The sequence below is a fragment of the Babylonia areolata genome, chromosome 12, assembly GCF_041734735.1.
Source record: "Babylonia areolata isolate BAREFJ2019XMU chromosome 12, ASM4173473v1, whole genome shotgun sequence".
Classification (NCBI taxonomy): Eukaryota; Metazoa; Mollusca; class Gastropoda; order Neogastropoda; family Buccinidae; genus Babylonia; species Babylonia areolata.
The window spans coordinates 13,821,149-13,836,388 of NC_134887.1; the positions used below are offsets into that span (position 1 = coordinate 13,821,149).

The 15,240-nt window shown below is 39.1% G+C and overlaps 1 protein-coding gene across 1 annotated transcript in view; it reads right to left on the minus strand.

Moving 5' to 3' along the window:
- LOC143288399 (G protein-coupled receptor kinase 3-like) overlaps nt 1-15,240 on the minus strand; it is a 53,326-nt gene that overhangs the window by 21,067 nt on the left and 17,019 nt on the right. The window contains exons 8-12 of the mRNA XM_076596823.1: nt 14,298-14,389; nt 13,145-13,244; nt 11,076-11,288; nt 8,384-8,478; nt 7,433-7,540 (exon numbers count right to left, since the gene is read on the minus strand). Of these exons, the coding sequence (XP_076452938.1) occupies nt 7,433-7,540; nt 8,384-8,478; nt 11,076-11,288; nt 13,145-13,244; nt 14,298-14,389 (608 nt within the window). The remainder of the gene's footprint in view (nt 1-7,432; nt 7,541-8,383; nt 8,479-11,075; nt 11,289-13,144; nt 13,245-14,297; nt 14,390-15,240) is intronic.

The window sequence follows — 15,240 nt, forward strand, 5'->3', positions numbered from 1 at the left end:
AGACACAACCACATTCAGTATCGTCAGGCGATGACCACAACGATGAACAATAAACATTTATAACGCCTGGACTCTGACACTCAGTCAGGTCATTCTTCTGCCTTACAGCCTAGCCGACCATGGAGGCCGTATCAAGGTTGTAACATGTCTGAATTTTCTTCTTCGTTCATGAGCTGCAATTCCCACCTTCACTTATATACACGAGTGGGCTTTCACGTATATGACCGTAATTATCCCCACCATGCAGGCAGCCATACTCCGTTTTCCAGGGCAGGGTGGGGTTGGGGGTGGGGTGCACGCCAGGCATGTTCTTGTTTCCATAAATCACTGGATGCCCACATGGATTACAGGCTCTTCAAAATGCATATCTGATCTGCATACGTAAACATACAAAAGCATGTTTGATTAAAACAGAACCATCTGTCACTGTCAACTGCAGGACATTCTTTTTTTTTCTTTTCAATTAATAAAAAAAATTTTTCAAAGACATGTATACAATACAGAGAACAGTATGAAACGAACAATATAAAACGAACAGTAGCATCCACTGGAGAGAGAAAGACAAAACAAAATAAAAAGTGATATATATAAAAAAAAAACAGCAACAACATCATCAACAAATACAGAAAAAAAAAATTGTCCAATCATTCAATCAATCAATGTTTACAAATTACTGATTGCAGTAATCATGATGATTTAAGATGACATTAATAATATACCATAAAACATAACACATTTTGGAAATTTAACTGTACTTAGAGATAAGCAATTGGTAGATGAAGTTAACAAATTAATAGTCGAAACTATTTGCGAATATGCAATAGAACAGTATGATACAGAAACAATTAGTGGAATTTCTTACATGAACACTGATCTTCAAATTTCAGATAAAGTATCAACAGACTTTCTTCTCATGAAAATACGATCTAAAACAATAGCTTTTGCTACAGTGAAGAAAAAGGATGCAACAGAAAAAAAAGGGAAGAGCTGATAAAAGAAACAGATTTATTAGAAAAAAAAAACAGAAAATAAAACAGATGAAGATATGAAAATGTTAAAAGAGAAAAAAATGAAGAGTTAGTGTCTCTTAGGGAAAAGAAAATACAAGGTGTTATATTAAGATCTAGAGCAAAATGGATAGCCAAAGGAGAAAAAGTCACAAATTGTTTCTGTAACTTAGAAAAAAGACATTATGTGAATAAGAGCATGACCAGATTGTTAGACCATAATGGAACATTAACAGACGAACCAGAAAATATAAAACAGGAAGTTAATCACTTTTACAGAAATTTATACACTAAAAAAACTTTTGATACTTGTGAAATAAAAGATTTAGTTGGTGAACTGCCAGAACTGTCACACGATGAACATGTTTTATCAGAAGGAGAAATAAGTTCAGAAGAAGCGAGCTTAGCATTAAAGAATATGAAAAATGAAAAGAGTCCTGGCACAGATGGGTTTGGAGCTGAATTTTACAAAATTTTTTTGAAGAAATTAGGCCCTTTTGTAGTTCGTGCTTTAAATCAGTCAATGAGAGATGGTGAACTTTCTGCCACTCAGAAAGAGAGGATTATAACTTGTATCCCTAAACCAGACAAACCAAAAGAAAATATAAAAATCTAGAGACCTATCTCAATATTGAACATGCTGTATCAGTATAAGATAGGGTCAGCATGCATTGCTAACAGAATAAAACAAGTTCTTTCAAAATTTGTGGGTGAAGATCAAACCGGTTTTGTTGCAAACAGGTATCTTGGAGATAATATAAAACTAATTTATGACTTAATCACTTATTTAGAATCACGACATCTACCTGGAATTTTACTATGCTTAGACTTTGAAAAAGCCTCCGACTCGCTGGACTGGAATTTCTTGTTTAAAACTTTGAGAGCATATGGTTTTGGTGATAGTATATGTAAAATCGACTGTAATAGTCAATGGTCAAACTTCAGAATGGTTCCTTATAGAAAGGGGCTGTAGACAAGGTGATCCACTTTCTCCGTATTTGTTTATATTATGTGTAGAAATATTAGCAATTATGATCAGGGAAGATAAAGAAATAAAAGGTATAAACATTGATGATAAATAATATAAAATATCTCAATTTGCTGATGATGCACAACTGATGAATACTGGGGATGTTAAATCATTTGAAAGATCTATTCATCAAGTAGAAGAGTCATTATCAATTTCAATGTTCATTTTTTATATAATTTCTAACTGACCTTATGCAACCATTTAAAGTAAGAAAATTTGTTTTGTTTCCATGCTTTTGACTAAAGTCTTCATAGGAAAGGAAACTACTGTCCCCATGCACTAGATGAGAAATATTCCAGAACCCCTTTTCCATCCAGTTTCTGTATGATAAAATCTTACTTCCAATTTTTATATTTTGGTTCAGAAAGATTGGTTCTGCTAAAACTTCTTTGCTGTTTGATAGTGGGACCTTCTGACAAAATTCTTTGTAGGCTTGGAAAACATGAATCCAGAACTTATTCTTATCATCAGGTGTTGGTAGACAGGGTCCTTATCTATCAGTATCTTCAATAATGGGATTGATTGCTTTTATTATTAATGTCCATTTATGGTTTGAAAACTTTAATTTATGTATCTAGCTCAGTTTAAGACCTTTAATAAATTGCTTGATGTCAAACATTCCTAATCCTCATATTCTTGTACTTTTAATTACTGTTTTTCTACTTATTTGATCCTGTTTTTTGTTCCAAATGAACTTAAAACATGCCTTCTGCAGCTCATCAATATATTCATCAGGTGGATTTGGTAGAAACATCCATAACTGGGTTATTTTTGATAAAATCAATGACTTGAGAACAGCTATCCTTCCTAAAGGGGTAATCGATCTTTTTGTCCATATTCTAAATAACATTCTAATTTCAGATATTTTGTCTTTATAGTTTAATTCCTCACATTCTTCTAAATCAACAGTGAACCACACTCCTAAGATTTTAAATTTTGGTGGGTTCCACACCATTTTAAATGAGGTAGATATCTAATTTGACATTGTTTTCTGCTACCCAGCCATATTGCTTGAGTTTTTACCTGCATTCATAAATAATCCTGAAAAACTACTAAACGAGTTGATTGTCCTAATAATCTCCTCAAACGATATTCTATCTCCTTTGGTCATCAATTGGGTGTCATCTGCAAACTGTGCAATTTTATGATCTGTATTGTTAATATTAATACCTTTAATCAGTTTATTTTCTCTTATCATAAAGCCAAGGACTTCAACACATAAAAGAAATAAGTAGAGTGAAATAGGATCACCTTGACGACATCCTCTCTCTAATGGAAACCAAGACGCCGCCGTTCCGTTTGCTACTACTGCTTATTTAATATTTTGATAAAAAGTACTTATCCATCTACAGAAGACTGGACCCAATCCAAATGCTTTTATCACTTTCATCATAAAGGTGAAGTCAACAGTGTCAAATGCTTTTTCAAAATCTACACAAATCAATAAACCAGGCAACTGTTTTGAATTTAAATAATGAATCATATCATATATTAATCTAATGTTGTCACTAATAAATCTGTTAAGACGTAAATCCTGTTTGGTCATCACTAATTAAAGAGAAGAGCAAACACTTTACTCTATTTGCTAAGCAAGAAGATCCAATTTTATAAGCAACATTAAATAAAGATATCGGTCTCCAGTTCTTAATAAATTCTCGTGGTTTGTCACCCTTTGGTATATAAATTATTATGCCTTCTTTCTGTGTTTGTGACAGTTCACCTTTATTCAAACCTTCATATAGTGACCCGACAATATCCAAGATCCTTCCAAAAGAATTTTAAAAATTCCTCAGAAAAGCCATCAGTACCTGGACTCTTATTGTTCTACATGCGTTTAAGTGTCTGGGTATCTTCTTCATTGGTAATTTCACCCTCAAGGTTTTCAATTTCTATATTACTAAGTTTAGGCATTTCCTTAACAATATCTGTTATTTCACATGTTTGAATAAGTCTCTTTTTATGTAAATGTTTATAGAAATCATTAACCTCCTTTAATGTTATGTTCATGAAGTTCTTCTCCTTTGACTGTAAGTAACTTCTTCATACTCTTATTTACAAAGTGTCTTTTTTCAAGATTACAAAAGTACTTTGATACTTTTTCTCCTTTTGCTATCCATCTAGCCCTTGAACGCATGAGTACTCCTTCCACCATCTTTTTTTCTAATATCTACAAGTTTTGACTTATTCTCTTCTAATCTATCGTTTTCTTGACATGTTCTAACATTCCTGTTTTCTAAGTTCTGTATTTCTGTTTCTAACTTGTTCTTCCTCCTCTGTTTTACGTTTTTTCATTGTGGCGTATGAGATTATTTTTGATCTAATCTTCTTTAACAGAACACCTAACAACAATAACTGGTCTGATATTACAAACTGTATTTCTGACATTGGAATGTTTCTTAATTCTTTTTAATTGTATACTGGAACTGAACTGCATATTCTCTAATAACATGATTGATTTCTTCTTTGATTTCATTTACATAATCTATATCTTTCAATAAAGAATTGTTGAATTTCCAAAAAGATTTTCTTTTAATTTTTTTCACCAAATGAAAGTTTAAGAACTATCATTGAATGGTCTGTCCTATAGCCATATTGGATGTCTGCTTCATGTACATACTGTATCAAACATTCAGATATAAGGAAGAAGTCTAAACGGCTCTGTTGAAAAGGGGACGGTCTACCCCATTGTAAAACGTGTGCTATCAGGGTTTAAGTCTCGCCAAACATCATACATATCTAAGTTTATCATAATATTTTCTACTTTGTCTCTAGCTTTGGGATTATTTATGTATTTATAATTAAAATAATCTTTATGTGGGTCAAGAACTAGATTCCAGTCACCTCCAATAATCAAGTTTGAGTATCCAATCTCTGTAATATTTTTTTTTCGAGTTCATCATACAATTCTGGGGATTCTTTGTTTGGGCCATAACTGTTTACAATCAAGAAATCCTTTTCTATTGCTGTGAAGGAAATAATTATGTAGTTTCCATTAGGATCCTTGTACACCTTTTCGATTTTAAATTCAAAGTTGTTATTGAACATAACAGCAACATCTCTGGATTGTGAATTATGAGATGCAAAGTGACAAGTGTAACCCCATTCAGATCTAACATATGATTCTGGGTCAATATGTGTATCTTGAAGGAGATAAATGGAGTGTTTCTTTTGTCTAAGAAAGTGAAAAACATCTCTCCTCTTTTTAACGTTACCCAGTCCATGACAGTTCATGGAAACAATGCTAATATTTTCCATTTTATTACATTATCATTGTGGCTAATATATCAAGCAATTAATGGCTTATACTATATTTTCTAATGGAGTCTAGAGGGCATCCACTCATTCTATTGTTTGCATGGTTAGACAGTACAACTGTGCAAAGGCTTTCAGATAAAGAAAAATACATTGCTTTACGAGTACCCATCACTGAGTGACAATCATTTATATCATCCACGATGAGACAAGTTAAAATAAAAACAAAGTACATCAACAGAAAAACACACATCCAGACATACACGCAAGTTTTGGTCAAGTGAGTGGGACCTTGAGGCGAAGTTCGTGCAGCACTGAAAAAATATAAATAAAAATAAAAAAAAGGAAAAGCCTGTGTTTGTGTCCTGTTTGTCTTTACATAGCGTGTGCATAAGTGGGAACATGTCACACGCACCTGCTCATGATGTATGCATGCGCAAAAAACAAAACAAAAAAAAACCAACAAAAACAAACGCATGCTACAACATGACCATATGCATGACAATATCATCTGCACAATCCATTAAAGTCATGCCCTGCACAATCGCCACAAACATACACCCACACACAAATTCATCCATTGGCCAAGTGAAAACTCCACACACATACCGCGGAAGTCACAGCACAGATCTCACCAGCACTACAAGTCGGCAATATTGTATCCACCATGGATTCTGCGCAAGTGGGGGAGTAGGGAACAGAGGGACAGGGTGTGTGGGAGAAGTAATGGCAAGGAGGAGGAGGGGGAGGGGGAGGGGGAAATGACAGTACATGAAGGCAGGTGCGGAAGGAGGATTTTTTGTTATATGTCTGCAGCTAGCTGGCTATCGCCGCAAACGGGCTCAGGTGAAAGTGACCAGAGATCACTCACTCCGTCTACTTATGCAAGTTAAGCGAACTGCACTGACGCTAGCATGGCCCATGAAACAAAAGGTCCCCAATCAGGCTAAATCTGATAAGAAGTGTGTTTGTGACAAGGTGTTCAGTGATAGATTTCAAAATGATTCCTGAACCGATTTACATCGGATAGGTCACAAAACAAAGAGCTCAACGCCTACTTTCTAATGAGTATAAAATGAAATGTTGATTATTTATGATGAATTTATAATCTTAATTTAAGTCACCTGAAAATGGTCAGTTTTAGCAAGCTCGTCGCTCAAAATTCCAAACTGTTGCTTTAAATCAGTTTAACGTAGGCAAACATAAATGAAATAGATTTAAAGATGGAATTGCGACGATTCTGCCAGTATATAATACTTGTAGTTTACTGATTCGACAAAAGAGATATTAATTAAATACGCTGTGTCAGAAACAGATTAGAGCTCGCCCAGTTGCGTACCGCGACACTCAGTTGGAGTGGTTTGTGGCGCCAAAATGACGTAAGCTTAGCATCAGTTGAAATTTTTAGACATTGTTTTAGACATTTAACATAAATCAAGTAAGCTTCTAGCTGATTAAAGTGTGTGTGTAAGCACAACAAATATAATATTGCAGTGAACAATACAGAACAATACAGAGACTTGATTTAATAGGCGTTTAGGGAATAGGTTTAGAATGGGCTTTGCATTTAAACCGGGAATGGCGTCACACGTTCTGCGCAAGTCAGTGTAGACCAGCAAGTCAGTTGCGAAAAAACCGTCTGCTATAAAGCTTGTGCGTGAAGCAGTATCTGAAGCAAGCAGAGCGCTTGGTTACATCTCCCCCCATCCTTTGAAATCCATTGTCCGCCACGGTTAATTAAAAGTAACTCTTGTGAGCAGACTGAACTGAGCATGAACAAGCGTTCTTGAGTACGTAAAGGGAGATAATTAAGCTGATCACACACAGCAAAGTGAATGTAAAATGACTGCAACATTCTTAGGAACAATACCCTACTTCTATATTCAAAAGTGGCATTATGAAGCTGGAAAGCATTCATTTATGCATATCAATCAATATATCATATCACTGTCAGATGCACATGCAGAGGAGCATACATGTATAACAGCATAGATTATAGACGATAGTGTAGACAATTTTGGTTTTTCTAAAATACAAACTACCAATCCCCCCCCAAAAAAAACCCCATTAAATCATCCTTCGTCCTTCTCTTAGCGATAGATGTTACACTGCCATTAGTACTGTGACCATCACTGTCCCGTACCCCTTGAGCAGCTTGTAGAGCATGCAGCCGAAGGAGAACCAGTCAGCGCTGGAATCGTAGGACTGCCCCTTCAGCAGAACCTCGGGCGCCATGTATCCATGGGTGCCTCTGAAAATGATCAGTTCAAAATATCAATACTGTCAACTCAACGTGGACTAAAAATGTACAGAAACAGACGAAAATGTATGCCTGGTTGTACGCGCACAGGCAAAACGATACACGTATGTACACGTGGGTGCATACACACAGAAACAAGACACATGGGAGCGCACACAAAGAAACACACACACACATATACATGAGTGTGTGCACGCAGAAAACAGACACACACGTACACATGGGAGTACACACGGAGAAAAAGACACAAGCATATAAATGGATGCAAGCATGCGCACCACATGCACACACACACACACACACTCACCCATAAAATGAATGAGCACACACACACAGCACAAACACACACTGTTTCACACTCACAGCAAACACCAACACAAGTTTCAAGTTTTAATTATCCTTTCACTCCTATTGGAGTATGGAGGATTACTGCAAAATAACCTTTTCGTGCCCAGAACAAACATTTCCAAATACACAACATCACATAAAAGTTGAGAAAACACAAATGTCTTTTAACTCCAAAAGTATAACTAGGCAACATTTGCAAATCTAATCATCTTACTTACAACTAAAATGACTTTTTTGCCTCCTTTGAGCATATTACAAAAATTAAAAACCGATTTTGGAGAGAAATATTTTTTAGGGACATATCTATTTCGTAACTGATCATAATTGGGACATTCCATTATAAAATGAAACTCATCACCAATCACAGACATGTTACAAACCTTACAAAATCGTAACTTTCGTGGTATGCCTTTGTGTCTCCCTGTTGCTATTTCCACACACACACACCAACACACACACACACATACACTCACACGTATCACTTACACACTGGCATGGGGCCTCTTCTTGGAGAAGTCGCAGGCCAGCCCCAGGTCGGATATCCTGACGTGACCGTTCTCATCCAGCAGAATGTTGGCAGGCTGGAACACAAAGCTGTGGCCATGAGGGGCGAGGACAGTGCAAATCATCACAACTACCACCACTACCACCACAATTACAACAACGCTTCCTGTGCAAACCATTACTACCATCAATACACCACTACCACCACCATTACAACAACGCTTCCTGTGCAAACCATTACTGCCATCAATACACCACTACCAGCGCTTCCTGTGCAAACCATTACTGCCATCAATACACCACTACCAGCGCTTCCTGTGCAAACCATTACTGCCATCAATACACCACTACCAGCGCTTCCTGTGCAAACCATTACTACCATCAATACACCACTACCACCAGAATTACAACAACGCTTCCTGTGCAAACCATTACTACCATCAATACACCACTACCACCACAATTACAACGCTTCCTGTGCAATACACCACTACCACCACCATTACAACAACGCTTCCTCAATACACCATACCAGCGCTTCCTGTGCAAACCATTACTACCATCAATACACCACTACCACCACCATTACAACAACGCTTCCTGTGCAAACCATTACTGCCATCAATACACCATACCAGCGCTTCCTGTGCAAACCATTACTACCATCAATACACCACTACCACCACCATTACAACAACGCTTCCTGTGCAAACCATTACTGCCATCAATACACCACTACCAGCGCTTCCTGTGCAAACCATTACTACCATCAATACACCACTACCACCACCATTACAACAACGCTTCCTGTGCAAACCATTACTACCATCAATACACCACTACCACCACCATTACAACAACGCTTCCTGTGCAAACCATTACTGCCATCAATACACCACTACCAGCGCTTCCTGTGCAAACCATTACTGCCATCAATACACCACTACCAGCGCTTCCTGTGCAAACCATTACTGCCATCAATACACCACTACCAGCGCTTCCTGTGCAAACCATTACTACCATCAATACGCCACTACCAGCGCTTCCTGTGCAAACCATTACTACCATCAATACACCACTACCACCACAATTACAACGCTTCCTGTGCAAACCATTTCTACCATCAATACACCACTACCACCACAATTACAACGCTTCCTGTGCAAACCATTACTACCATCAATACACCATACCAGCGCTTCCTGTGCAAACCATTACTACCATCAATACACCACTACCACCACAATTACAACGCTTCCTGTGCAAACCATTACTACCATCAATACACCATACCAGCGCTTCCTGTGCAAACCATTACTACCATCAATACACCATACCAGCGCTTCCTGTGCAAACCATTACTACCATCAATACACCATACCAGCGCTTCCTGTGCAAACCATTACTACCATCAATACACCACTACCACCACCATTACAACAACGCTTCCTGTGCAAACCATTACTACCATCAATACACCACTACCACCACCATTACAACAACGCTTCCTGTGCAAACCATTACTACCATCAATACACCATACCAGCGCTTCCTGTGCAAACCATTACTACCATCAATACACCATACCAGCGCTTCCTGTGCAAACCATTACTACCATCAATACACCACTACCACCACAATTACAACAACGCTTCCTGTGCAAACCATTACTACCATCAATACACCACCACCACAACAACAACAACGCTTTCTGTGCTTTACCAGCCAAAAGCTGGATAAAGATTGCAATCTCTTGCATTGGGCATAAACATTTACACACTCACATTCAGGCACACACACACACACACACACAGGCACTCACACACACACACACACACACACAAATATATACACAGACATGCATGCACACACATACACACAGAGGCATGCACACACACACACACACACACACACACACACACACGTACCCTCCTCCCTCTCCACTTCTTTTTCTTTTCTTTTGTGGGGTTGGGGTTGGGGGTGGGGTCTAATATTCACGAGCGGACAAACGTTAAACTGAAGACTCTGAATACACATAGTCATATCTTTGTACTGTCATCTCTTGCACATACACAGTCATGTTTTGCACTGGACACACACACACACACACACACACACACATGTATGGTATGCATGATGAGTGTTGAGATGTGTGATTTTTTTGTTTTAGTATGTACGGAATTAGGATGCCTATGTTTCGTTTTAGAATCTAAATAGGAAATTTTCTATCTAAAACTACGTTCAAATAACATACCGTGACCCAACTAGTGCAGACTCCGTCAGGGGTCAAGGAAAGACGCAAATTTATATAAACTAACCAATCATCATGTTTATCTCTCCTCTTGTGTGTGGCCTCCTGGAAACCTAACATCGATGATTCCCTGTTGACTGCCGACATTGGGACTGTGACAGATGAACCCAGGTGTGGCTGTGTGTGTATGGGGGAGGGGGTGTGGGGGACTCGGAATGGGCAGCGTGGGAATAAATAACACTGAAGAAACCGTGCAGATGATGGGGCAGCAAAAAAAAAAACAAATAAAAATCATATAAATAGATTTTTTAAATGATAATAACTCTGACCTTGAGGAGATGATGATGCAGCAAAAAAAACAAACAAATAAAAATAAAATAAAAAATAAAAATAATTAAAAACAACAACAAAACAACAACTAACCTTGAGGTCTCTGTAAACCACAAAACGGCTATGCATGTGCTCCAGGCCCAGCATGACCTCGGCAGCATAGAACCGAACCTCCTTCTCGGTGAAGACCCCGTGCTGGGAGAGGTGGTAGTGGAGGTCACCGCCATTCATCAGGTCCAGGATGAAGGACAGCTTCTCCGGCGTTTGAAACGCGTACGTCATGCACACAATGAAGGGGCTGCCCTCCTGTGTGACAGTCACAATGTTGATTCAGATACACAGATGCCAGTAACATGCGCAATAGCCGAGTAGTTAAAGCGCTGGACTTTCAATCTGAGGGTCCCAGGTTCGAATCTTGGTAACAGCGGCTGGTGCGTAAAGGATGGAGATTTTTCCGATCTCCCAGGTCAATATATGTACACACCTGCTTGTGCATGAACCCTCTTCATGTGTATACACAAGCAGATCAAATGCGCACTTTAAGAACCTGTAATCCATGTCAGTGTTCGGTGGGTTATGGAAACAAGAACCCAGAATGCACACCCCCAAAAACAAAATATGGCTGCCTATATGGCAGGGTAAAAATGGTCATACATGTAAAAGCCCACTCATGTGCATGCAGGTGAATGTGGGAGTTGCAGCCCATGAACGAAGAAGAAGATTCAAACTGGGTTTTCATTCTTCTTCAGCTCCTCAATGTGGAGTCACTATGTTCTGACAAATCCATCTACTCTACACTACCAAACCTCTAAGGCAGATAACTGACCAGCAGCATAACCTAATGCACTGGTCAAGAAGGAGAGCTTCTCCGGTGTTTGAAACACATAGGTCATGAACAAAATGAAGGGGCTGCTCTCCTGTGGGCAATCACAACGTTATGATTCAGGCTGTTTTTTTCATTCGTTTTCGTATTCATGCTCCTCAAGGCAGAGTCACTGTGTTCGGACAGATCCCTGTAGCGCTACACCACATCTGTAAGGCCTGACCAGCAGCATAACCCAATGAGCTAGTCAAGGAGGAGTCAGTGCGTTTGGAAAAATCCATATACGCTACACCACCACATCTATATGGCAGATGCCTGTCCAGCAGCATAGCCAGAGATGCCAACCCCTGTCCAGTGTTTGAAGGAACAATCTGGAAATCTGGCAGGAACATTTTGAATGTGGTAGGAAAGCATAATCAGATATGCCAACCACTGTCAAGTGCTTGTAGGAATAATCAAGAAATCTGGCAGGAATGTTTTGAATTTGGTAGGAACACTGACTCTGAGCCACATCAGCAAGCGTACATTTTATCTTAAAGGCATACAAACACTTGGGCCTACCTGCAACACGGCGTAACTGTTATGATTAAGCTGATTGGTCCATTAAATGATGTTTCAATGTAAACACGCACGCGATTAGCCGAGCATCATCGTGTGAGACCAAGGTTAGCAGTGAATGCCCTGGCCTCGTGACCGACAGTGTCTAAGAGCGTCTGGGTAACATTGCAGCAGGGAAAGCATGTGACTATGCTATGTAGTCGAAAATGAACTCGTCGGAACAATTTTGACGTTGGCCTAATGTTGGAACAAAATACTGGTTTTTCATTCTTTTTTATCTTCAGCTTCTCAAGGAGGAGTCACTGCATTTGGACAAATCCATGTATACTACACCAAAGCTATAAGGCAGATACTTGACCAGGAGCATAACCCAACACGCTAGTCAGGTCTTGCATGCATATATATATATATATATATTTGTGTGCCTTTCAGAGCTGATTTCTACAAAAAGAATTTTGCCACAGGGAAAACTCTTTTGTTGCCGTGGGTTCTTTTTCAGTGCACCAAATGCATACTGCACCTGGGACCTCAGTTTATCGCCTAATGTGAATGACCCGACTCCCGAGCTATATACAACTGCACAAACAAAAAACCTCCTAGGATAAATTTTGAGAAACTGTTGTGTGCATGTGCGTGTGTGCATGTGCATGCGCATGTGTGTGTGTGTGTGTGTGTGCTAGAGACGGAGAAAGATAGTTCGTGTGTGTGTGTGTGTGTGTGTGTGTTAATGTGTTTACACGTGCATGCGTACATGCATGCGTGTGTGTGCCATCCCTCTTACCCCTGTGCTGACAAGAGACAGCATGATGCGCTCGTTGAGGGCCAGGGTCTCTCCCCCCTTCATCTTGATCCGCTTCTTGTCCAGGCATTTCATTGCATACCTGTACAACAGTATCAAAACGCCTTTCATCGCATACCTGTTCAACAATTTCACAACTTCTTTCACCGCATACCTGTTCAACAATATTACAGCTTCTTTTATCACATACCTGTTCGACAGTATCACAGCTTCTTTCATCGCATACCTGTTTGACAATATCACAACGTCTTTTACTGCATACCTGTTCGACAATATCAACTTCTTTCATCGCATGCTTGTTTGACAATATCATAGCGTCTGTCATTGCATACCTGTTCAGCAATATCACACCCTGATATCAACAAGGTTAACAAAGTTTAAGACTAAAAAAAAAAAAAAAAAAATCTGCAATGTTGGTGTGAACATTTGAACATCATTCCAAACACAACATCCTGAAGTTGTACTTGTATGTTCTTGACACATTTCTGACCGTGACCGACAAATTGCTGGTACCACAAAATTCTGCCTGCAGGACTGCAACCAACATACCAACAGTCATGACTACTTCTATTGGTTTCAGCTTTTGCTGTGGACAACGAACGGACCAAGGTCGGAATTTGTCATGCAAAAGTGCCAGGAGAAAACCACTCTCTGAACTTCCTGTGAACGTAGTGTTTGGAAATTTGAATTCATGGCAAGGCCAGCTCTTTACAATGCTCTATCTTTAGTGGTGACTGCCTGCTGCAGTCTTCTTCTTCTTCTGCGTTCACTCGTATGCACACGAGTGGCCTTTACGTGTATGACCGTTTTTACCCCGCCATGTAGGCGGCCATACTCCGTTTTCGGGGGTGTGCATGCTGGGTATGTTCTTGTTTCCATAACCCACCGAACGCTGACATGGATTACAGGATCTTTAACGTGCGTATTTGATCTTCTGCTTGCATATACACACGAAGGGGGTTCAGGCACTAGCAGGTCTGCACATATGTTGACTTGGGAGATCGTAAAAATCTCCACCCTTTACCCACCAGGCGCCATCACTGTCACAGTCAAAACTGCTTGGTCCAGGGGCTGCAAGCAAATCAGCAGATTTTGTCCTGTCAGAAAATGTATCGACTCTTTGTAAACCACTCACATTTTTCCAGTGTCTGCTTTCCGACAGCCGTACACCTCACCAAAGCCACCGCGCCCAATAATCCGGTGTACACTGAAGTCGTTCATTGTTAACTGAAACAAACACCAAAAACATGATTGCCACAATCTTCAATGTAAAACTTCAAAACAATAACATGAAAAATGCAGGAAAGAAAAGAGATAGAGGGGGACCAGAGAGAGAGGGGAGAGAGAGAGAGAGAGCGAGCAAGATAAAGATGGTTTATTCAATTAAGGCCATAGCCCCATATGAACAGGGGTTAATAACAGAGTTTAACATGTGTCATTGCTATTGGTAACATAAATAATGCAATGTCTTTCACAACAAACTATCAATGAATCAAAGAAAGAAGTGTCTCTCTTAATTGCAGTGCTTTATAAAGATACACTGCAAAATTATGCATGTTTTCATTGTTGGATGCCATCGATAATCCTAGTCAAAATAAGCATGGATGTATATAACATTTTGGGGGAATAAGCTGGAGCAGAGAGAGACAGAGAGACAGGAGAGGAGAGAGAGAGGGGGAAGTAATGCTAAACTGAACAGATTTATTGCATTTGTGTATTTTTCAAAATCCCAGCTACAATTTGAAGCTAATTCAATTTCTCTGCTGATCACACATGGTGGTAATTCAAAACAAGATAGAACACAAATAAAAGACAAGTATTTAACCTACCCATTCAATGCCAATAAGATCTCAGCTGACATCCCACACAAAGAGTTGCCATATTGCCTTTAAGACACCATGGACATCCTTATCTATACATTTTTTTTTCCTTCACAGGAGTTTACCTTAATGAACATAACAGGTTCAGAACGGTTGATCTGATTCATATGGATTATAAAATTATACTATTCAAATGAGCACATATTAGGTGGAAGAGCCATTTCTTCTTGATAAGGATTTGCTAACCAGATCATGTGA